The sequence below is a fragment of the Pelophylax lessonae genome (assembly GCF_965119305.1).
Source record: "Pelophylax lessonae genome assembly, chromosome: 3".
NCBI lineage: Eukaryota > Metazoa > Chordata > Amphibia > Anura > Ranidae > Pelophylax > Pelophylax lessonae.
In genome coordinates this window covers 275,064,844-275,088,902 of record NC_138770.1, presented here as the reverse complement: position 1 = coordinate 275,088,902, position 24,059 = coordinate 275,064,844, and the positions used below count along the sequence as shown (strand labels likewise).

Here is a 24,059-nt window from a genome sequence, read left to right as displayed (position 1 = left end):
GCCGTGCGCCCTGAGTTCTCAGAAAGTGAGGATGATTCCTCCACTCCTGTAGCCGCTCATGAAAAGGCGCTGGTGGACGCACTGATTGTGTCTATGCGTGAGACTTAAAAAAGTGGAAGATGCAGCTGCAGCGGAGGCACCAATTACCTTTGGCACTCACAAGCCATCTAGAGAGGCGAAGGTGTCTCCATTTCCTTCCTAGTTTGACAGATTTGTCGCAAAAGAGTGGGAACGTCAAAAACGCCCCATTGTGGTCCCTAAGCGTTTCGCAATGAGGTACCTATTTGAAGAGTCTCTATAGTCCTGGACTATTCCACTGGTGGTAAATCCCCCCCGGTTTCAAAATTTGAATAGGGCAACCATCATTCTTGGGCCTTCCATCATCAGGCAGTGACACAGATGTGCAAGGCGGCTACTTGGTCGTCGGTGCACACTTTTTTATTTATTATATATTACTCACAAAATTTTATAAAGTGGATGTGTTGGCATCTGCGGATGCCTCTTTTGGCTGCAAGGTTTTGCAGGCTGCTGTTTAGGGGGCTTGTTCCCTCTTAGGGGGTGTAATGTTCTTCAGGTGCGCTCCAGTTGTTTTGGTTTAGTTCCTCTTACCTGGTTGGCTACGGCTTAGCCTTGGGAATTTTTTCTTGCTGTTCCCATCCCTCATGTTTGACAGTGCTTTGGGGCGTCCCAATGTACAAGAAGATCAGGATCTGTGTCCGTCAATGAACAAAAGAATATTTGCAAATTAAGTCGCGCTATTCACATGATCATGGAAAAATGAAGTCCATAAAGTCCAAACAATATATGAAGATGTATTCAAAGAACAGGTCCCCTTAAGGGTGTATGCTTACCACATAGAGGTAAGATATAGGCAAAACTCTCTGTGCAAGTCTTGTCACCTTGATAGTAGATCCAGGCTCACATGAATTGTGGACTCAGTGGTGATTGGATCATAAAAATAAATAAAGAACGCAATAACGTAAAACCCAACAAACTAAATGGATTAAACACCACAGTGTTCTATATGTATGGATAATAGGTGAAAGTATAAGCCACCACCAATGAACTATTCTCTAGTCAGTGAGTACCAAAGGTAAACCATGCATAAGAAAGTGAAAAAATAAAGTAATAGGTACCCCTTACCAAATAGGGGATAAGGATTGACACCAAATATAATAAGTTGTGTTCTGGCTAGAGTCGCCTCTTACCGGACATCGATAAATAATAACTAAATTGAAGAAAACAATGGTGAAAGATTAAAGTGCTGAACCGCCACCAGCCCGATTTGCCTCTTACCATGTGAAGATAAAAGTGAAGCAAAATGTGCAGATCACAATCCAGTGTGACACACGGAGCAAATAACAAGACACACCAGTAGGGGTCGCCTCTTACCAGATGGAGAAAAACTCAAGCCTGTATAGTATTCACACATCCAGGGACCAACACTTGGCTGATAATACGGCTTCTCAGATGTCTCCAATATTGCCAATATTCACCACCATAAAGAGGTCACGGGGTACTGACGTCCTCCGATTGCGACCGGAGAGTGCGAGCGTAGCCGTCCGGCCGGCGGTTCCACACACTGCTCCTGTATTCCTGGTCTTCTGTGAGTTATTCTGCTTTTATTAAATACATTTTTAAATGATTTTACACTATGGGAGCCTCTTTTTCTTTATGGTGGTGAATATTGGCAATATTGGAGACATCTGAGAAGCCGTATTATCAGCCAAGTGTTGGTCCCTGGATGTGTGAATACTATACAGGCTTGAGTTTTTCTCCATCTGGTAAGAGGCAACATCTACTGGTGTGTCTTATTTGCTCCGTGTGTCACACTGGATTGTGATCTGCACATTTTGCTTCACTTTTATCTTCACATGGTAAGAGGCAAATCGGGCTGGTGGCGGTTCAGCACTTTAATCTTTCACCATTGTTTTCTTCAATTTGGTTATTATTTATCGATGTCCGGTAAGAGGCGACTAGCCAGAACACGACTTATTATATTTGGTGTCAATCCTTATCCCCTATTTGGTAAGGGGTACCTATTACCTTATTTTTGCACTTTCTTATGCATGGTTTACCTTTGGTACTCACTGACTAGTGAATAGTTCATTGGTGGTGGCTTATACTTTCACCTATTATCCATACATATAGAAAACTGTTTAGTTTGTTGGGTTTTACGCTATTGCGTTCTTTATTTATTTTTATGATCCAATCACCACTGAGTCCACCATTCATGTGAGCCTGGATCTACTATCAAGGTGACAAGACTTGCACAGAGAGTTTTGCCTATATCTTACCTCTATGTGGTAAGCATACGCCCTTAAGGGGACCTGTTCTTTGAATACATCTTCATATATTGTTTGGACTTTATGGACTTCATTTTTCCATGATCATGTGAATAGCGCGGCTTAATTTGCAAATATTCGTTGGGGTGTGGTCACACTAGAAGTTGCTGCTGTTGAGTTTTTCCCTTTAGCGCGGTTAATTCCCTTTTGTTATTTAATGAACAAAAGAGAAAATGGGATTTTTGACTTACTATAAAATCCATTTCTCTTACGTCCTCCGACAGTCGCCGCCCCTTCATAATCTTCACCAATGGGTAATTGACCTTTGCTCCGCAGGAGTAGCTAGGCAACAAGATTTGTTAATATCAAAGCTTTTAGCATATCACACCCCTAGGGGGCGGTCCCCTCAGTCAATACCTCCCTGCTTCCAGCATTCTCAACTCAGTTTTCAATTGCCTAGCTTAGGAGTAGCTGGCTGTTCCTGTGCTGGGGCTTTCAGTCTCAGCCTTCTATCCTCTTTTTGATTTTATTTCAAGTGTTTTTCTCTTTCTTTTACTTAGCTGTTTTTTACTTGGCATTAGTTTAGTTTTCTTCGGATGAAGATAGATCATGCGGAGCTGGGTCTCGGACTGGCCACCCTGGATCCCAGGGCTTAGGGCCAGGGGTTTCCCCAGCCTGCCATCGAGCGTTCAGCTCAGGTTTTCCCTGGCACATTGAACGACCCATCCCTGTTCGCTGCAGGGATGCTGCCTGTGAGGTGGCTACCTCACCGGACGCCATTTGCGGTTTCGCACCGCAATCCACTGTGTCCTGGCTGCGACACTCCCTGTCCTCAGTGCAGCGGTTTGGTCGCTGGAGAAGGTTCCCCACGCCATTCAGAATGGTAAGTAAATTTCTATGTGGGGACCTGTCTGTTTGGGTGTCAGTCTGTGACTGTGTGACCCACATGTCTGTGTGAGTGAGCTCCCTGTCAGATTCCTGTGTGGAATAGCTGCCTTTCTGTGTGCTGCGGGGGGAGGGGGGCTCTCCCACTCTATGTGTACTGTATGGGCAGACTGGGCTCAGGCATGCTGTGCGGCGGCCGCTGATGCGGCCCGCCATTGTTTCGGATAAAACTGTGGTAACCGGCCCTGTTTAATACAGCGGTGTGTTTTGGCGCCAAACGCCGCCATTTTAGCGGCGGTCGATCATGCAAGCACGTCGGCGCCATTTTCTTGCTGCCTTAATTCCTCAGCCGAGCGGCCATGTTTGTGAAGCCTCCAGAGGCTATATAGGTCGGTCAGTCATTGCATCACTTCCTTTTTCACTGGAACAGCGATCGGTGGCAGCAGCTGTGTGCTCTCTCCAGGTTTTTACCTTCCTTATCCTGTATTTCCTTGCTCAGGTCTCCTTATCCCTGCGGGGGTCGGTACATACAGTAGTGTGCGGTGGGCTGCGCTCGCCGCGGTCTTAAAGGGGCAGTCCTTTATTTCAGTTGATACTGGGGCATGGATTCTCAGGATTGCAAGTTTCCTCCCACCCTGGTGGGGGGCCAAGGGGCTGCTGCTTCCCCCGAGGGGGCTGATCAAGCTGCTGTTGTAGCGATCTTGGCTTCTCAGGTGCAGATGCTAATGGCTGATCGATCCGCAAAACGGCCAAGGTTATCTATTTCCTGTGATTCAGAGGGCGATGGGGCTGCTATGGCTGGAGTGCCCTTCTCAGGGTCTCGTTCATCTCTGGACCTTGTGGGGTCTGAGGGGGAGGCTGAGGTAGGAGTTGATACTTCTCCCCCTGGCTCGCCTGAAGAGCGTGCACTCATGGATGAGTTGATTACTTCTATCAAGGAAACACTGCATCTGCAGGATGAACCATGTCCTCCTGCTTTGATGTCCTCTTATGGGACAAAAAGGAAACGCAAATCAGCGCAGGTTTTTCCCTGCCCTGCGGAATTTCAGCACGCTGTTGATAAGCAATGGCGCAATTTAAAGAAGCCCTTTACTGTGCCAAGTAAGTTCAAGCTGCGTTATCCTTTTACACCCACCACTGATGAGCGTTGGTGTGTGCCGCCTCAGGTGGATCACGCGGTGGCAGTTTTGATTAAATCCACTGCGATTCCTGCTGAGGATACCCCGGTGTTCCGGGACCCTACGGACAGGAGGTTGGAGTCTCTGGCCCGTCATGCTTATACGGTTGCTGGTTCTATGCTGAAGCCTATTTTTGCTTCCATTATGGCAGCCCAAGCTATTGCGGATTGGACGCAGGTGCTCAGGCGCACCCTGGTGGCTGACTCTGCTCCGCCGACAACATTGGCTATGGTAGATCAAATTCATCAGGGTGTCATGTATTTGTGCGATGCGGACTTGGGTTTAGTCCCTTTGGCTGCACGCCTCTCCAGTGTAGCGGTGTGGTACCGTCGCCTAATATGGCTGAAATGTTGGTCGGTTGACCGATCCTCTCGCAAGACTCTAGCTAATCTTCCCTACGCGGGATCTCGCCTTTTTTGGCGAGTCTTTGGATACTCTGATAAAGGGAATTTCCGGGGGTAAGAGCACTCTCTTACCCCACACTCACATGAATAAGTTTGTTCGCGGTAAGAAGAATACCTCGTTTAGGCCCTCTCAGGGGTCCTTTCGTGCCTTTCGGTCGCAATACAAGGGCAAGCCCTTCAAGGGCCAAGGCTCCCAGAAGAAGCCGTGGGCAGGTAAGCAGAAGTCCGGCCAGGCCGGGTCCGCTGCCCATACCAGTTCGGCCTGAAGGGGCGCCCTCACCCGGTTCTGGGGTGGGGGGACGTTTGCTCGGTTTTCTTCAACCCTGGCTGGCCCGCATTCGGGACAGGTGGGTTCAGGAAATCGTTCGATCTGGATACAAGATCGAGTTTCTCTCTCGGCCGGCGAGCAGATTTTTTCCCTCGAATCTTCAGCTGTCTCCGGAGCGTTTGCAGGATCTGCACCTGGCGGTGCAGGACCTGCGGGCCCAGGGAGTGGTGGTTCCGGTGCCTCATCGGGACAGATTTCGGGGGTTCTACTCCAATCTGTTCACTGTGCCCAGAAAAGGAGGGCAAGGTACGTCCGATTCTGGACTTGAAAGCTCTGAACCGCTTTGTGCGGGTTCGCAAGTTCCGCATGGAATCCCTGCGCTCAGTGGTGGCTGCCCTGGTTCCGGGGGAATTCATGGCCTCCATCGATCTGAAGGATGCGTACCTTCACATCCCCATTTTCGAGGGTCACCAGAGGTACCTTCGATTCGCCATTGCGGAGGATCATTACCAATTCGTGGCATTACCCTTCGGTCTCGCTTCGGCTCCGCGGGTTTTCACCAAGGTGCTTGCGCCGGTCCTGGCTTTGAGAGCCCAGGGCGTCTGTCTTGGGATATCTGGACGATATCTTGCTTTGGTCTGCGACCAGTCAGGGCCTGGTGAACGACCTGTCCACCACGATGCAGACTCTGCAGGAGTTTGGTTGGACGATAACTTTTCCAAAATCAACGTTGTGTCCATCGGTTCGTCTTCCCTACCTGGGGATGATCCTGGACTCTTGCTCAAGCGAAGGTCTTCCTGCCGGAAGACAAGCTCCGGACACTTCAGGACGAGGTCAGGTCCCTCAGGGACACTCAGTGCTCGTCCCTCCGGACATGTATGAGATGTCTAGGTCTAATGGTCTCGGCTTTCGAGGCGATTCCCTTCGCCCAGTTTCACACGCGGGGTCTTCAGGCGGAGATCCTGGCCAAGTGGGACGGGCGTCCGCAATCTCTGGATCGGCAGCTTTCGTTGAGCCGCCACACCCGAAGGGGTCTTTTGTGGTGGCTCCAGTCCCTGGCGGTGTCGGGGGGCAAGTCCTTTCGTCCTTTGTCGTGGACGGTGATCACCACGGATGCCAGCCTGTCGGGCTGGGGTGGTGGTCTGGGCGTTCTGTCCGCCCAGGGAACTTGGTTGGAGGAGGAATCCTCCCTTCCGATCAACATTATGGAATTGCGAGCGATAAAACTTTGCCTTCTGCACTGGTCGGAACGGCTTCAGGGCCGTCCGGTTCGGGTTCAGACGGACAATGCCACAGCGGTGGCCTACATCAACCATCAAGGGGCACCAGGAGTGCCCGTGCTGCTCGGGAAGTAAACGGCATTCTGTCGTGGGCCGAGACACACGTCCCAGCGATAACAGCTGTGCACATTCTGGGGGTGGAGAACTGGCAGGCGGACTATCTGAGTCGCCAGACCCTGGACCAGGGGGAGTGGTCCCTTCACCCGGATGTCTTCCAGATGTTGTGCGCGAAGTGGGGTCTTCCGGATGTGGACCTGTTCGCGTCTCGTCTGAACAACAAGGTGGAGAGGTTCGTGGCAAGGACGCGTGATCCTCAGGCAGACGCCTCAGACGCGTTAGTGGCGCCCTGGCATCAGTATCGTCTGATGTATGCCTTTCCACCGATTCAGCTGCTGTCCAGGCTGCTTCGCAGATTGGTCTCGGAACCGCACACAGTGATTCTGGTGGTACCGGACTGGCCTCGCCGGTCTTGGTACGTGGACCTCGTAAATCTGGCAGTCGACGCTCCGTGGCGCCTGCCGCTTCGGGAAGACCTTCTGTCTCAAGGGCCGATATTCCATCCTGCTTTACAGTCGCTGGCTTTAACGGCCTGGCTGTTGAAAACCAGGTCCTGAAGGATAGGGGTCTCTCCCCTTAGGTCATTCCCACTTTGATCAAGGCTAGAAAAGCCTCTTCGGGAAAAATTTACTACCGTACTTGGAAAGCGTACTTTGCCTGGTGTGAGTCCAGGGGGTATTCCCCTCGCTCCTACTCGGTGTCGAGAGTGTTGGCTTTCCTTCAAATTGGAGTGGACTAGCGTTTGGCGCTGGCCACAATTAAGGGTCAGATTTCTGCGCTGGCCGTTCTTTTTCAACGCCCTGTGTTCTGTCCGTGTTACAACAGGCTCCCTTTGAAAAGATCAGGGAGATCTCGTTGTCTCTGTTGTCCAAAAAGGTTGTCTTTTTGGTGGCGATCACTTAGGCTCGCAGGGTGTCTGAGCTGGCGGCTTTGTCCTGCAGCTCTCCCTACCTGGTGATTCACATGGATAAGGTGGTCTTGCGACCTAACCCATCTTTTCTTCCGAAAAGGATCTCGGAGTTTCACCTGAATGAGGACATTGTCTTGCCTTCGCTTTGCGAGAAGCCTAAGCATCCGAAGGAGGTGGCTTTGCATGCCTTGGATGTTGTTCGGGCGATCAGGGTTTACCTGTCATCGACTAAGTCCTTTCGCAAGTCGGATTCCCTATTCGTCCTTCCAGAGGGACCTCGGAAGGGCTTGGCGGCGTCGGCTGCTACCATCGCCAAATGGATCAGACAGACAATTGTACAAACCTATGCTTTGAGGGGAACGTTCCTCCTTTCCCTGTAAAGGCGCACTCTACCAGATCTCTGAGTACGTCTTGGGCCTATCGTCATCAGGCTTCTGTGGCCCAGGTGTGTAAGGCGGCGACTTGGTCGTCCGTTCACACCTTCTCCAAATTTTACAAAGTGGATGTTCAGGCATCGGCAGATGCTTCCTTTGGCCGTAAAGTTCTTAGTGCGGCAGTGCCTTAGGGTCCCTTGTTTGGGCCCTTGGCTGTTGGGGTGTTTTTACCCCTGGGTTACTTGTTCTTCCTGGGTTGTTGCTCCTGTTGAGCACGTTTTCCTGTTGCCAGGTTGGTTCTCTTACCTTGGTAAGGTTCCTTTCTCTGATGTGGGTACTGCGTTGCTTTATGCGCGGCTGCATTTTTTCCCCACCCCTCATGTCTACACTGCTATGGGACGTCCCATTGGTGAAGATTATGAAGGGGCGGCGACTGTCGGAGGACGTACGAGAAAACTGAATTTTTGTAAAATCTTACCGTAAAATTCCTTTCTCTGAGTCCTCTGACAGTCGCCGCCCCCGCCCCTCTTTTTGGGGTTTGTTTATGTACTCTACTGCTATGCTACCAAAACTGAGTTGAGAATGCTGGAAGCAGGGAGGTATTGACTGAGGGGACCGTGCCCCCTAGGGGTGTGATATGCTAAAAGCTTTGATATTAACAAATCTTGTTGCCTAGCTACTCCTGCGGAGCAAAGGTCAATTACCCATTGGTGAAGATTATGAAGGGGCGGTGACTGTCTGAGGACTCAGAGAAAGAAATTTTACAGTAAGATTTTACAAAAATTCCGTTTTCTCTGATGTTCATTGACGGACACAGCACCCACCGCTCTATGGAGTTGTATTACTTCTGACACTGCTTTTAACAAATCTGAGTACCTATAACAGTGAGGGGGAGTAAACCTCCTGGGACTGCCCATAGGCGTAGTCGAGTTATTTTTCTGCCTAGTGTCCTACTCCTGTAGGGGCAGTATAACCCAATGCTCAAGATCATCAGGAGCTGTGTCCATCAATGAACATCATAGAAATTGATTTTAGAGTAAGTCCTCATTTACACGTTTTACCAGGTAGATGTTTTGTCCCTTCTGATGACCTTTTCAGATGTAGGATTCTTTAGGAACCCTAGGCAGTCCTCAGTTCTGCCCCCTTGGTTTTGTTTGCAGTTGTTTCCTGTGTTTCCCACCGCTTTTGGAATTCTTGAAGGTTTTTAAAAAAAAAAAATCACTATACTATCCTTTTTTTGAAATTCATTGTGGAATAGGTCCAAACCCCTCTGTGCTTAATATGCTCTTGGTACTGCTTTCCTACAAAACTGAGGCTTGCTAGTAGGAGGGATTATACCCTGGGCAGGCCTTTTTTTTTGTTTTCCAGTGTCCAGGCCTCCTGTAGGCAGCTGTATAACCCAAAGGTTTAAGTACAAGAATCCTATTTTTTTTATTTTCTTTTATGTGTTCAGGGCAGGGCTAAGACCAGGTAACACTCGGTTTGATACTATTATATTTGGTCCAAGTTTTGAGGTGTCGTCATTTTGGAAATTTACTATATAACTGATACCTACTACACTGGAAAATAAACATTTGGACTCTGTTAAAAAAAAAAAAAAAGCAGGTGGCAATCTTGCTGCAAAAAAAAAAAAGCCTTCCTGGCAGCCCGCAACAACTCCGCCACCCTACCTCATACATCTTCGTTGTGTTTCAGCAGCTTTTAGAAAAACAACTTATAAGATTGTCAGTAAAAGCTGCTGCATAGAAAACCATACCTATGCCTTATTATGCAGTGTTTTTAGTGACAGGTGGTGGTGTTTCTGTAAGTTCTTCTAATACATATTCATTGCCTTTCCAAGTTTTTTTTTTTTTTATTTAATATATTTATTTTTTATAGTCATTGGTCCAGCTTGCTCTCATATCTGACTGATCTCTGTGTAAGATGCAAATCAAAATGTAGTTGACACCTTCTCTGAATGGCAACTGTACCAAGCAACTCTCTGTGGTTAATATGTTGAATTGCAACGGTTCAGGCACTGGACCCAGAAAACTTGTGCTATCACTTTAGTTCCAACTCCTGGTACAGTGATTAGACCAAGGCAAAAAAAAATAATTTTCCTGGTGCATTGCACAGGTAGAGCAGCCCGGAGACCACATTCAATAAGCTGTTTTATTAGCAATGACGCAAAAACTCCATATGAACAGTTTAAAATAAGACTTTTTATTTCATTGTCTTTCAGCACCAGCGTTGGATGTGGACTGGCAAAGTAACAACACATTTGCATCATGCAGTACAGATATGTGCATTCATGTCTGCAAACTGGGACAAGACAGGCCAATAAAAACATTCCAGGGACACACAGTAAGTTCCATGTCATCAGTTTTCAACTTATTTGTTGGTTAAACTATCTAAAATAGACAGAAAAGAAATCTGGCAATTTTAGAATGCCACGTCTGGGTCTGTCATCTTCCACCTTAAAGTGCTTAAAGTGGTGGTGAGCCCTTATATATACACCTACTTAAGTGACTAGCCTCAAGTGATACAGTGATGAAACCAATCCGCCTATGCAAGTTGTAGATGTTTTATCTGCAACCTTCTTTTCTCTACAGCCATTCAAAGTTCAGAATTTAGACAGCATTTCATTGCTTCGGGGGTGGGGGGGGGGGATCCTGATGTGACAACGCACAGCTTAAAGCAGGGACCTGAGTGGAGGGTACGAACACACCCTCTGGCATCGTCTGGTGTTCTCATGATGACGAATCTTGGCACCCCAGGTGTTTTGGAACTACATTTCCCATGATACTCATGCACTCAGCAGTGTAGTTAAGCATCATGGGAAATATAGTTCCAAAACATCTGGGGTGCCAAGGTTCACCATCACTGTAACATAGACTGTCAGAAGTGACTTGTGCAAACAGCAGGAGAATAAAAGAGGGAACAGAAATCAAGCAAGGTACTTTGGATAGAGGCATGTACACACTATAGAAGGATTTGCTTTGTTTATTTTTCATTTCAGAGGTTTATAGCCACGTTGAGTAGTTAAAAAATCACAAGCCCAGGTTTCAAACCTTTAAAATAAGGGTTTATCTGCAGCTGCTATAATTCTTTTTCGGACACATTCCCTTTCAAATGTTCACCTGTAATGCTGGTAAAGAAGTAAAGAGTAAAAGTACAGGTGATGGGCACTCCCATGCTCTATATAGTTAAAGCAGAGATAAAGTCTGCTATACTTGCTTTCGGAAATGCAATATCTGTAAGATCCGTTGCCAGTTTCAACATCTTTGACCATATTTATATGGATTGGCCAGCCTGGGATGACTTAAAGACGAAGTACGCGTATTTTTTCAGAAAGTTTTTTTTTTTTTTACATTTTTTTCCCCCTCAGGTGCCTGCAAAGCATTACACCTGTGATCAGTGGATCACGTGTGCAATGTTAGGATCCTGCAGACAAGCTGCAGGGCTTGTGAATGAAATACGAGCATTCTCCCTAGCATCCTCACAGTCCATTGAGATCTACAAGCAGTCAGCCACAATGGTGGTGTAGTTCTCATATTCACAGATCACTGTGAAATGATGCAGCAATATGGGTGGTTCCCTGCACAGCCGCACCGTCTCCAAAATGTGACAACGGTGGGCGAAGATCCCCCGCCCACTGCCGCAAGGAAATGGATGGGGGGAGGGGCATATCTGGAGCAGGTTACATCCAAATTATGTGAACTTATCCTTTAAAGCTGAAAGTGATACTAAAGTCTCGTGTTTTTTTTTTTTTATGTATAAAAATAACAAACGTTATACTTACCAGCCCAGATCCTCCTCTTCTCAGGTCCCTCTTCAGCGCTCCTGGCCCCTCCCTCCTGCTGAGTGCCCCCACAGCAAGCAGCTTGCTATGGGGGCACCCAAGCCGAGCCGTGCGTCCATTCAAACATGAAGCCGCAACTCCGGCCCGCCCTCTCTCTCTCCTCATTTGCTCACTGACTTTGTTTCTCAGCCAATCAGGAGGGAGAGTTCTGGGGATCCAATAGGTGGTCCGTTTGTGGACCCTTGGCTGGCGTCCCCTTTGCGGGATCACAGTCAGCGGCCTCCCCCGTTTATATTTGCGGGGTGAGCTGAATATATAGTGATCCTACTGGGTCTGTCCACGCACCCCCAGTGCTCAGATAGAGGATGATTCCCTCTGCTCCTCTAGCCGCACTTAAATAGGGCGCTGGTGGATGTACTGTTTGTGTCAGTTTGCAAAACTTTAAAAGGTTGCAGCTGATGCCACGTCAGAGGCACCGGTTCCTTTTGGCACCCACAGGCCCTCCAAAGCGGCGAGGGTGTTCCTTTTTCCGCTTACCTTGACAACATTGTCACAAAACAGTGGGGTTGTCCAAAACGCAGTGGTTGCTAAGCATTTTTTGCTTGCGGTATCCTTACGAGGATTTACTGTGTTAAAGGTGGACGGTCCCACCTGCAGTAGATTCACCGGTTCCTAGGTCAAATTGAGTTATCCCAGGTGAGGGTCCCCGACCTTTACAGATCCAGCTAATTAGAGGGGGGATGCTCTGGCCCGCCATATGTGCACTGTGGCTGGTTTGGCAATTAGGCCAGTAATTACTTTTGCCCTGGTGTCGCAAACTCTGACCAAGTGGGCTAAGCTTGTACGCTGGGACCTGGAGGCTTCCCCCTGTCTTTGCAGAGCTGGCGGAAGGGTTTGGCCCAGGTGCTACAGTTTCTGTGATGCCTCTTTGGATTCAGCTGCTTCGATTTCTAGGCTGTCTGTATCAGCGGTGGTCCTTTGGCGTATTGTCTTGCTGAAATGCTGGTCTGCTGACTAGACTTCTAAGAAGGCCTTTTCTGATCTCCCTCTTGTAGGGGATCGCCTGTTTGGAGCTTCTTTGAATGACGTCGTTAAGGGTCTCATGGGGGGAAGAGTACTCTTCTGCAGGCTTCCAAGGGCAAGGAGCCCCGTCATAGACGTGGGCCATTCACCTTGTCTCCTAAGTGGCCTCTTCGTCTCTCAGGGTCTCAAGACAAGGGATCAAACGTCAGGGCCTCCACCAGTGGTTCCAAGAGGACCTGGACTGGAAAGCCACGTGCGGGATCTTCCAGACCTGTGTACAAGGCTGCCTCTGCATGAAGTGGCGCCCTCACACGTATTTAGGGTGAGGGGATGTCTTCTCTGTTACTTCAAGGGGCGATTGTTCCGGTCCCAACTTCGGAACATATTCAGGGTTTTTTACTTCAACCTCTTTACAGTCCCCAGGAAGGAAGGCGAGGTACAACCAATTCTGTACCCTCAAGATGCTAAGCTGCTTTGTGCAAGTACACAAGTTCCGCATGCAGGCCATTCACATGGTAGTGGGGATTTCTTCTCGCTTCTGTCGACATCAAGGATGCCTACCTGCACATTCTAATATGTGCTGGTCGCCAGCGCTTTCTCCGTTTTGCCCTGGTCGAGGAGCATTATCAGTTTGTGGCATTGATCTTTGGTCTCACCTCAGGTCTTCACAGAAGTCAGCAGGGGATTACGGTACTGGGGTACCTGGACGATCATTTTCTGCGAGTGGAGTCTCCGACTGCGCTAATGGACTACTGGAGATTGCTCTGCGAACTCTGAGGAAGTTTGGTTGGATCCTGAACATTCAGGAGTCTGCTTTGGTTTTGTCCACAAAACCTGGACTATCGGAGTCTAACTCTGGACTCAGCCTCTGCCAGAGTGTTTATTCCTTGGGAAAAACTCCAGACATTGCAGGAGGCAATTCAGCTTCTATTGTTCAGCAGACGGTTATCCCTCGGTGCTTGCATGCCCGTCCTGGGCCTGGCCTGATGGTGTCCACCCTTGAGGCGGTCTGTTTACCCAGTTTCCAGACAAGATCTCTGCTAAAGAGATTCTGGTGAAATGGGTTAAGGATCCACAATCTCTAGATGTGGTTTCGCTATCCAGCACTTCGACAGGGAAATTCTCCCCCTGTACTGGACAGTTGTCTCCATGGATGCTAGTCTGTCCAGGTGGGGAGGTGTCCTCAGGGGGTCTGGGCAGAGCCCAGACTGCTGATTAGTGTACTGGAACTCAGAGTGATCAGACTTTGTCTGTCTGTCTGGCTCATTGGACAATCATCTTCAGGGGTGTCCGGTACAAATTCATTCTGGCAACCCTGCAGCCGTGGTCTATGTAAATCACCAAGGCAGCACAAGAAGTGTCCTGGTGGCTCGTTAAGTAGCCAGCATTCTAAGGTGGGCTGACTGATTTGTTCCAGCCTTCTCAAACTTCTGCCACGACTCCTGTGCAGGATTCGGGCAGAAGGGATTCCGGTCATTCTAGTGGCTCCAGACTGGCCTCCCCGGTCTTGGTATACCGGCTTGGTACGGCTGGTCACCGATGCTACTTGGGGACTTCCTCTCAGGGAGGATCTGCTGTCCCAAGGACCAATCTTCTATCCTGCTTTACAGTGGCTGGCTTTACCAGCTTGGCTGTTGAAAGCCAGGTGCTAAAGGATGGAGGTTTGAATCAGTGATTCCTACTCTGTTAAAAGCATGGAAATTGGCCTCTTGGGAGATCTACCATCGTACCTGGAAGATGTACATTGAGTGGTGTGAGTCTCTTGTCTCTTGGGGTTCATCCTCGCTCCTTCTCGGTGGATTGGATCTTCACCTTCCTTCAGGGGGGGGGGGGGTTGAAGAGAAATTGGCCTTGAGTACCATCAGGGGGGAAAGTATCTGGTTTTGGCTGTCTTTTTCCAACGACCTTTGGCCCCACACTCCCTGGTGCGTACCTTTTCTTCAAGGTGTCCGACATTTGGTTCCTTCATTGTGGGCTCTGTTGCCGCCCTGGAATCTTAATGTGTTGCTTTCAGCTCTACTGAAGCTTCTCAGGAGTTTTCCCTGCTTACGCTGCCCCAAAATGTGACCGCCCTTGGTGGCTATCACCTCATGTCATTCACCTAATGGTGATTCACAAGGATAAGGTGGTGCTCTTCCTCTGTCCATCATTCCTTCCTAAGGTGGTCTCTGTCATTTGAATGAAGACATTGTGTTGCCTTCCCTGTGTCCCAGGCCTAAACCTCTGAAGGAAATTGCCTTGCATGTCTTGGATGTGGTCTGGTAATAAGGGTGTACCTGGCAGCTGCATAGTCTTGAAGGAAGTCAAGACTATGTGTGCTCATGGGCAGACCTCACAAAGGGTTGTACGCTTCTTCTGCAACCATTTCCAGATGCGTTTGAAAGACCGCTACGCAAATACCACGTGACAAACAATATTGTAATGACTGCCATTTTATTCTCCAGAGTCTTTGCTAAAATATATAATATAATGTTTGGGGGTTCTAAGTAATTTTCTAGCTAAAAATACTGATTTTAACTTGTAAACATGTCAGAAATAGGCTTGGTCCTTAATTGGTTAAAGAACATCTTGTATGAAAGGTTTAGCTGTCCCCTAACAATACGTGGTTCTTGTACAAACAGCTGTATAGTGTGACTGCTCACTGGTTCTTGCCTTTTGGCATACATTGTGATGCCAAGAAAGAACATTTTTGACCATAGTGTTGTGATATAGGGAATTGGAATCTAACAAAATGAAATTTTAACTTTTGATTGAAAATACCTAATTTATAAGTTGAAGATGCATTACAATACCAGCATCCCTACTTTGACTTAGAATATTAATTTATGATAATGCTCTGGATGTACCTGTACATTCTAATGTGTCATTGTTTCTGTTTATAGAATGAAGTGAATGCAATAAAGTGGGATCCCACTGGTAATCTTCTTGCATCCTGTTCTGATGACATGACCTTAAAGGTACAGTTAAACTAAACCCAGAAAATTAGCAGTTATTATACCATTCCAATAAAAATCATTTACTGTGTTTTACCACATCTACAATGTTTACCAAAAAAGTGTGTGTAGGGCGCTCCCAGTGCTGATGGCACAAAAATGTGTAATCTAACCACCTATCGCATTACATGCAAAAAAAGAAGTTGGATTTCAAATATCTCGCAATACAGAATTACAAAAAAGTGCATCCTACAGCTTTATAAGGGTTTGATTTCACCAGGTGCAAAAATGTGTGCAAAATTGCGCGTTTCACTGCACGAAAACATGTTGCTTGCTGCAGGCACGCAAGGGTGCCATTCATCCTTATAGCATCGGTCAATTCAAATCCACTTACATTTTAAGCTGCTGGTGTGCTGTGGTGTGCTCAAACGATAGGCAGCAGTCTCAATGAACTGGAGGGCAGCTGCAAGGCACAAGCAAGGACCCGCCACGTGGAGGAGAAAAGTCGGCGGCGTCCTGAGCTCTCTCACCTGGCACTGACAGGAGTTTGAGGTACAGACAGGCAGAGTGGGGACAGTCCGCATCAGGTTTCTGAGGCCCCGCCTCTATCACGCTAACCTGTCCCTCAGAAAAGGAAGACTTTAATCTGTCAGCAATTTTGCCAATCCAGGACATGCAAGGGCAGAGCCGATTGCATCAATAGCCAAACGGTGACTCTCATAGGTGGAGCCGGCTGCACTGTCTTAATTCATTGGTGGCCAATCTGAAACCTGCAGAGGCAGAGCCGGCTGCAGAGTAAGCCAATCAGGGACACACATAGGCAGAACTGACTGTATGATCATGAACAGCATAGAATGCAATTGCAAGCCATGATTAAAACATGTGGACAGCATAAAAGAAGAAAGGGAGTGCAAATTTTGCGTGTTCCACGTGCGTAGGGCAGCCCATTAAAATAATGGGCTGCCTTATATGCGCTGTGTGCAAAAAAAAAGCATGTGTTAAACAAACCCTTAAGAGAAGAAAACGACCATTTGTTATCTGTCAAAATCTTAATCTTAGTATACGTGTTTAGAAATGTATATGTACTGTGCAACGTCTAAATATTTATTATTTTTAATACCTGAATACAGATCTGGAGTATGAAGCAAGATAGTTGTGTTCATGACTTACAAGCACATAACAAAGAGATATATACCATCAAATGGAGTCCCACTGGACCGGGAACAAGTAATCCGAATGCTAATCTAATGTTAGCAAGGTAAATTGTTTTTTTTTTTTTTTTTTTTTTTTTGTGTTTTTTTGTTGTTGTTTTGTTTTTTAATTTTGAGCATCAATTTTGTAATTTTAAACTGCAACATAATTTATTTACAGTGCATCATTTGATTCTACGGTTAGATTGTGGGATGTAGAAAGAGGCATCTGCATTCACACGCTGACTAAACATCAAGAGCCTGTGTACAGTGTAGCCTTTAGTCCGGATGGCCGGTACCTGGCCAGTGGTTCCTTTGATAAATGTGTACACATCTGGAATACACAGGTATGTTCTGCATTAGTTTATATAATTTTCTTCCTTGGTTATATCCTTGGTTATATCAGTAAATTTATTAAATCTGTTTATTCAGTTAAAATTAGATTCAAGTTAAATTTTGATAATGAAGCTAGGATACAACATTGTTTTGGCACTTTCTCTGTATTGGCCTACCAAGTCCACTTAAACTTATATCAGTATTGCATGGACATTGGCAGGCTTTGGAACCCATGACATGTCTTGGACACTGAGAGTAAGATAATGATGGTAGCATAGCAAGTAACCTTATTAAATTCTGTTTGAAGAAGATGTTAATGACTGGGTCTCAACTGTTAAAGTAGCTTGTGAGGCCTGTTAATAGCCAGAGCAAAAAGTCTCTTCATTGTATTGGAATGATATAAGCAACTATCTACCTGAATGTTTGTGGGAGTTTGATTATTCAACAGCAAGATTTTGTTCTGAAATCTATTTGCCATAATGTGAGGTCAACCTAACTTTTAGAAGTGGTTTATATGAAAAGTGTGTTCAGTTCTTTGCAGCTGTACCTTGGCTAAATTTTAAGTCTTTCTGTGGGTAACCCCTCAGACACCGTACTCACCGATTGTTTGTCACACAAGTAGGTCTTCCTGTGCATTGTAGAACAACCTCCTAATGAATTTTACCATTAACATGAAGATAGTTAATGTAGCTGATGTGAATTTTTGGGATGTGTACTTTAAATCCCTCTCTAAACTCCTAAAATGTAAAAAGCTAATTTTGGGTATACAAAAAACATGAAACCACGAGTTTGGCATTTAAAAACTCATACATTTCTTAACCATTTCCCGACCGACTTACGTATATGTCCCCATGGGTAAGTGGTTGTACCAGGATCATGTTTTAGTGCTGGCGTTTCTCTACAAAGAAAAGGTGATTTTAGCAGGACTAAAGCAGCCACTGTTTCTGGGCTCTTCTGTCCCACCGGAGAGCCCGGGGCTGTGGTGGGCAGTTGTTCCAACTCAATATAGAGTAGTAACATCCATTCCCCAATCCTCTCTATGGTGTATAAAACCAAAAGCAACAGGGATTTTGTCACATCCAGTTTTAGTTTGTTTAAAAGCTGTTTCTCAGCTTGTAAAGTATACTGCTCAAAAAAATTAAAGGAACACTTAAACACATTAAATCTTAATGGGGAAAATCTCATGCTCGATATTTATACTGATAATGACTGGGTAATGTGTTGGGTATGAAAGGATGCCACAAACGATTGATGGAAATGAAAATTATCCACCTACAGTGGGCTAAATTCAAAGACCCCCTCGAAAATTAAAGTGAAAAAATGATGCAGCAAGCTAGTCTGTTTTGCTGAAATTTCATTGCAGCAACTCGGAATGGTTGTCAGTAGGTTGGATGGCCTCCACATGCTTGTAAAATGAGACGATTGATGGTTTCCTGGGGTATTTTCTCCCAGATCTGGACCAGGGCATTACTGAGAAGCTGAACAGATGGAGGTGCAACTTGGCGGCTTCAGAGGGACCGAAACATAATGTCCCAGAGGTGTTCTATTGGATTTGGGTCAGGCGAGCGTGAGGGCCATTTAATGGTATCCATTCCTTCATCCTCCAGGAACTGGCTGCATACTCTCGCCATAGGAGGCCGGGCATTGTCATGCACCAGGAGGAACCCAGGACCCACTGCATCAGCGCAGTCTGACAATAGGTCCAAGGATTTAATGCCGAGTTAGGGTGCCTTTGTCTAGCCTGTAGAGGTCTGTGCATCCCTCCATGGATATGCCCCCCCCCCCCCCCCCCAACCATCACTGACCCACTATCAAACTGGTGATGCTGAACAATGTTACAGGCCGCATAATGTTCTGTACGGCTTCTCCAGAATCTTTCACGTCTGTCACATGTGCTCAGGGTGAATCTGCCCTCATTTGTGAAAAACGCAGGGTGCCAGTGGGGGACCTGGCAATTCTGGTGTTCAATGGCAAATGCCAATCGATCTCCATGGTGTCAGGCAGTGAGCACAGGGCCCACTAGAGTATTTCGGGCCCTCAAGCCACCCTCATGAAGTCTGTTTCTGATTGTTTGGTCAGAGACATTCACAGCAGTGGCCTGCTGAAGGTCATTTTGTAGGGCTCCTCCAGCTCTGGCAGTGCTCATTCTGTTCCCCCTTGCACAAAGGAGCAGATACTGGTCCTGCTGATGAGTTAAGGACCTTCTCCGGCCCTGTCCACCTCTCCTAGGGTAACTGCCTCTCTCCTGGAATCTCCTCCATGCTCTTGAGACTGCTGGGAGACACAGCAAACCTTCTGCCAATGGCACATATTGATGTACTTTTCTGAAGGAGTTGGACTGTCTGTGCAACCCCTATAGGATCCAGATATCACCTCATGCTACCATTAGTGACACTCACCCTAGCCAAATGCAAACCTAGTGAAAAACAGTCAGAAGAGATGAGTGGAGGGTGAAATTCCAGTGGCCCCCACATGTAAACCCATTCCTGTTTAGGAGGTTGTCATTGTTGCCCATCTTTTACACCTGTTGATTTCACAAACACCACAGCAGCTGAAACTGATTAAAAAAAACCCTCTGCTACTTAACTGACCAGTTCAATATCCCAGAAGTTTAATTGACTTGATGGTATACTCTGATTCAAAAGGGTTCCTTTAATTTTTTTTCGAGCCGTGTAGTTAATTAAACTGACATCTGTTTGATCAGATACTTTTGAGGACAGAGGAGAGATGTGGAGTCTAAAGCCAGGTACACGGCTCCAGTCTGACACTGCCAGGTAAACCATGCAAGGTTAATCCAGGGATCTGACGTTCTGACAATGTGTACGGGGCTTAAAAGACTCCAGATCTCTCACTAAATATTACCTGTCTCTGCTCATTTTATCACAAAGGATGAGTGTAGCAACATGACCGAGGATGGGATACTGTTCATTTGATAGGACAGTAATGAAGTGGATTTAAAAGGAAGACTGTAAAAACACGTTAAAATTAAATTTAAACAAAATTTATATAAAAGAGCCCACATCCACCTGTGCTCACGCGCAAATTCTAACATGCATGTTTGTCCTGCACACAAAAGTAAACGGTGATCAGACCAAACGTGAGGTATCACCACAGATGTCAAAATGAGCAAGAATTCAAGTGCAAGTCCTCCTGTAAAACTGATAGCCCGTAAAGGCTTTTAAAGTGTCGCCTATGGATAACTTACATTACTGTAGTTTGTCACCATTCCACAGGCAAAAATTTGGGTATTGTGTCTGTACACTAAAATTCATGAAACTGTATTGCTCTTCGTTCATCGACGGAAACAGCGCTCCATAAATCATAACTAGTGGGTTATATTGCCTCCTCCAGGAGTTAGGACTAGGCAGAAAAAAAAACACCTGGCTGTGCCCATGGGCCATCCTCAGCTGGTATATATAACCCCCCTCTCTGCTCTAGGTAATCAGTTTTAATTTGTCTAGTCAGGACCTAGGTTTCCGGCTGGGATTTCTGGTCCTAGCAATTTTCTTCTTCCTTACATCTTTTTTGTTTTTTCTCTCAGGAGAGAAGTCTTCTGCCTTCCCCTGCTCAGACTGTCTCATCTGATTCTGAGCCTGATGCCGCAGTGGATGCGGCCAATCCAGGGGGACTTAATATCACACTACCTGATCCGTCCGATAGTGAGGATGATTCCTCCATGGTCGCAGCAGCGAATGAAAGACGCACTTATCGCTGCAGTACGCGAGACTTTAAAAATGGAGGATGTGGCTGATGTAGCCACGGATGTGGCTGTGTCGTTTGGAATGCACAAGTCTCATCGTACTCCAAGGGTGTTTCCTTATGTGCCTTATTTTGACAGGTTTTCCTGTAAGGAATGGTAACAACCAAAACTACCCTTTGTGGTCCCCAAGCGTTTTGCTGTACGTTACCTTTTGAGGAGTCCCTTTTAAAAAAGTGGACTAGTCTACCAGTGGTGGACCTTCCTATTTCCAGGTTGAATAAAGCAACCATGATCCCACTAGAGGAATCCTCATCCTTTGCTGCTTATGTTGATTTGGCGGACCAGTTTATTTGTGATGCAGCTTTGAATACAGCTGTGCTGTCCAAACTTTGCTTCAGCGTTGGTGATTAGGCGCGTACTGTGGTTTAAGAATTGGTACGCAGACCAAGTCTCTAAGAAAGCTCTCATTGATCTGCCCTTTCAAGGTGATCGCTTGTTTGGGGGTACCCTGGATGACATCACGGGGTGTCACGGGGGGAAGAGTACCTTCCTGCCACAGTCAAGGAAATGGAAGGAGCCTCGCCTCAGATGGGGGCCCTCCTTCTCAGCCCATTGAAAATGTTGTGCTCCTGGGACGGAGAATAAGAGAAATAGATCTTTTAAATCTTCCCTGGGAGGTTCCAAGCAACCTTGGTCTGGTAAGCCTAGAGCTAGCTTAGGCGAACCGGGCACTCTGATGTGCAGCACGCTCTATTTATACCGCGGTTTTTATTCACATGTTTGAATCTACATCCATGTAAGTGCATTACTTTTTTAATAAAGTTGCTTGTTTTTTCATACTACGCCATTGGCCTGCTTTTGTCCTCCTGAGGTATTACCTTTCTGGTTGGAGCTTTCTAAGTGGTCCAGGCTGGTGTTGTCCTGCTGCATTGTCCTTTGAGTGGAGAGTTTGGGTGTCATTACAGACCGGAGGAACTCTGAGGGATCCCTTATGTCAAATGCTTCTGGAATGCTCTGGCGCTTTTTGGCCGCTCTGTAACAGGGGGGTCAAACTCTCTGGTAAGCAGATTTGACTGTCACTTTTGGGTGACCATACGTTTTCCCCACTACACACTATTGATTGGATGATCTGGACTGGTTTCCTCCCTCTCTTCCGTCAAATCCATCTAAGACTTTGGGACTTTTGTCTATACTGTTTTTTGTATATTTGCATATTTTTTATATAGGTATTTAATTTTGGCGCTGCTCCCATTTTATTACTATCATGGGTTCAAGTGATGTCTGAACTATCGAAGGCCCCCCTATTCCTGTCCAGGGAATTGAGTTACCTATGTGTGATTCTATTTCTGACCATGGTGGTCCTTTTCTCTGCACAAACTTTAGGCATCACAGGCCGTGATTCACCGGCTACTGTCACACAGATAGTTCTCTCTCCCATTTTGCATACAGGTTCTGAGGCTGGTGGTATCCACCAGCCCACAGTTCTGTTTGCAGTCTTACATGCAGCTCCTTTAGCAGGTTTGGCTCCACAGGAGGATACTGAAGTTTGTGACAAGGTCACTGGGTCCTCTGACAGATGCTGCAGGCGTCCAAGGGCCACGGTAAGGTCAGTATCATCCTCAGCTGAGGCTTCTTCTGCAGTTCCTGCGAGGATCTTCCAGTCATCCTGGTGCCTGTAAATGTCCCTTGGGGGCTTCCTCTCAGGGAGGCTGATTTACCATCCTGCTTTACAGCTTACTCCCGGCAAGCAAGCAACTTTGTGCAGCCAGCATTACAGGCCTCTGAGTCCTCAGACGACCATCCAGAAACCAGAGCAGCACCATGCATTACAGATTTCCCAAGTCCCACTCACGACTTACGACTCAGGACGACCGTCCAGAGCATATAGCACCCACTGTGTGTACATTAGTTACAGGCCTGAGGCCTATCCTCAGCACTGTGTGTGCAATATAGGCCTCTGATCACTGGCATCCAGGGCACTATGCTTTACAGGCCATCCTTCAAACCTGAGACCACCATCCAGCACTGTGCAGCATTACAGGCCTCCTCTAACCAGTGACCATCAGCATCCAAAGCACTGTGCATTACAGGCTATTCCTCAGACCTCAAACCACCAACCAGCACTGTGCATTTTACTGGCCATCCCTCAGACCACCTTCAGAGCACTGTGCAATATATTACAGGCCTCATCTTCAGACTATTAATGTTCAGAGCACTGTGTGCAATATATTACAGCCCTCATCTTCAGACTATTCATGTTCAGAGCACTGTGCAGCATTACAGGCCTCCTCAGATCGTCCAGAGTGGCTAAATCTGTATCTGTGAGTTTGTTCAAATCTTAGTACCATAAATAACATATTCAAAATTTTTTTTTCTCCAGGAGTATAATATAACGAGTTTGCAAATTCTATGGAAATGCTTAAAAAATGCATTTAATTTAACTAAACACATTCGATTTTAGTTGACTAAAATGTACTGGAGATTGTAGTCGACTAAAATTTGACTAAAACGAAAACAATTGCTGATGACTAAAATGGGACTAAAACTAAAATGGCATTAGTCCAAGACTATGACTAAAATTAAATAAAAAAAAATTGATGTCAAAATTAACACTTGTAATATTTTAATACAATGATGATAGCAGTTTATATTCAGTTCAACTTCTCTCCAAATATTAAAGGATAAGTTCACTTAAAAAAAACAAAAACAAATAAAAAAGGCAGAGTTTTTTGCAGGTAGAATTGTGGATTTTTTTTTTTTTTTGTAGTTGCCTATAAAGCATTGCAGGACTCCTACAGACTGACAGTGTACAGTGTAAGCAGTCTGCCCATACATCAGTTTTACACTGACCTACCAGGGCATTCACACCCTGGTAGTTTATCGAGAACTACTTGCAGACCGCCTCAAAGCTGTTGAGACTTGTAGTTTTCCGATTCACAGAACACTGTAAGTGGATAACGTGGCCACATTGTCTTTAGATTGTGACATGAATTAGGGGAAGAGGATCCCTGCTCACTGTCAAAATGGGGAATGCGGGGGCCGGTGCATCTGTAACATTTTACATGTTACAAAAGGTGAACTTATCCTTTAAGGGCCTGTGTTAACCTAACTGGCCCTTGTGCACCTCAAAACTGCTTATCTTTCTATACATGTTATCAGAAAGGCAGCTTGAAGCAGATTTATGCAGCTTTGAAAGTCAAATGCAGATAGGAAGGAACTCGGATGCACTTGCCACTGAAGTTTGATTTCCGAAGCATCTCAAATGCACCTTTTTTAAAGGAACTGGTAATGATAAATGCTCCTTTTTCAGTGAACTGAAAATTCTCTTTTTAGAAGCATCTCAAACTGATCTGAAATGGTAAGCAGAATGCACCTGGAATCCAGCTGCATTTGCCCATTGACAAGTCAAAATGAAGAAAATAATGAAAACCATAACCAGACAGGGAATTCCAAAA

At 46.4% G+C, this 24,059-nt stretch overlaps 1 protein-coding gene across 1 annotated transcript in view; it reads left to right on the top strand.

Annotated features, from left to right (window-relative positions):
- TBL1XR1 (TBL1X/Y related 1) overlaps positions 1–24,059 on the top strand; it is an 84,585-nt gene that overhangs the window by 47,551 nt on the left and 12,975 nt on the right. Inside the window, exons 9-12 of the mRNA XM_082252370.1 lie at positions 9,863–9,984; positions 15,328–15,402; positions 16,509–16,636; positions 16,750–16,915. Coding sequence (XP_082108496.1) covers positions 9,863–9,984; positions 15,328–15,402; positions 16,509–16,636; positions 16,750–16,915 — 491 coding nt within the window. The remainder of the gene's footprint in view (positions 1–9,862; positions 9,985–15,327; positions 15,403–16,508; positions 16,637–16,749; positions 16,916–24,059) is intronic.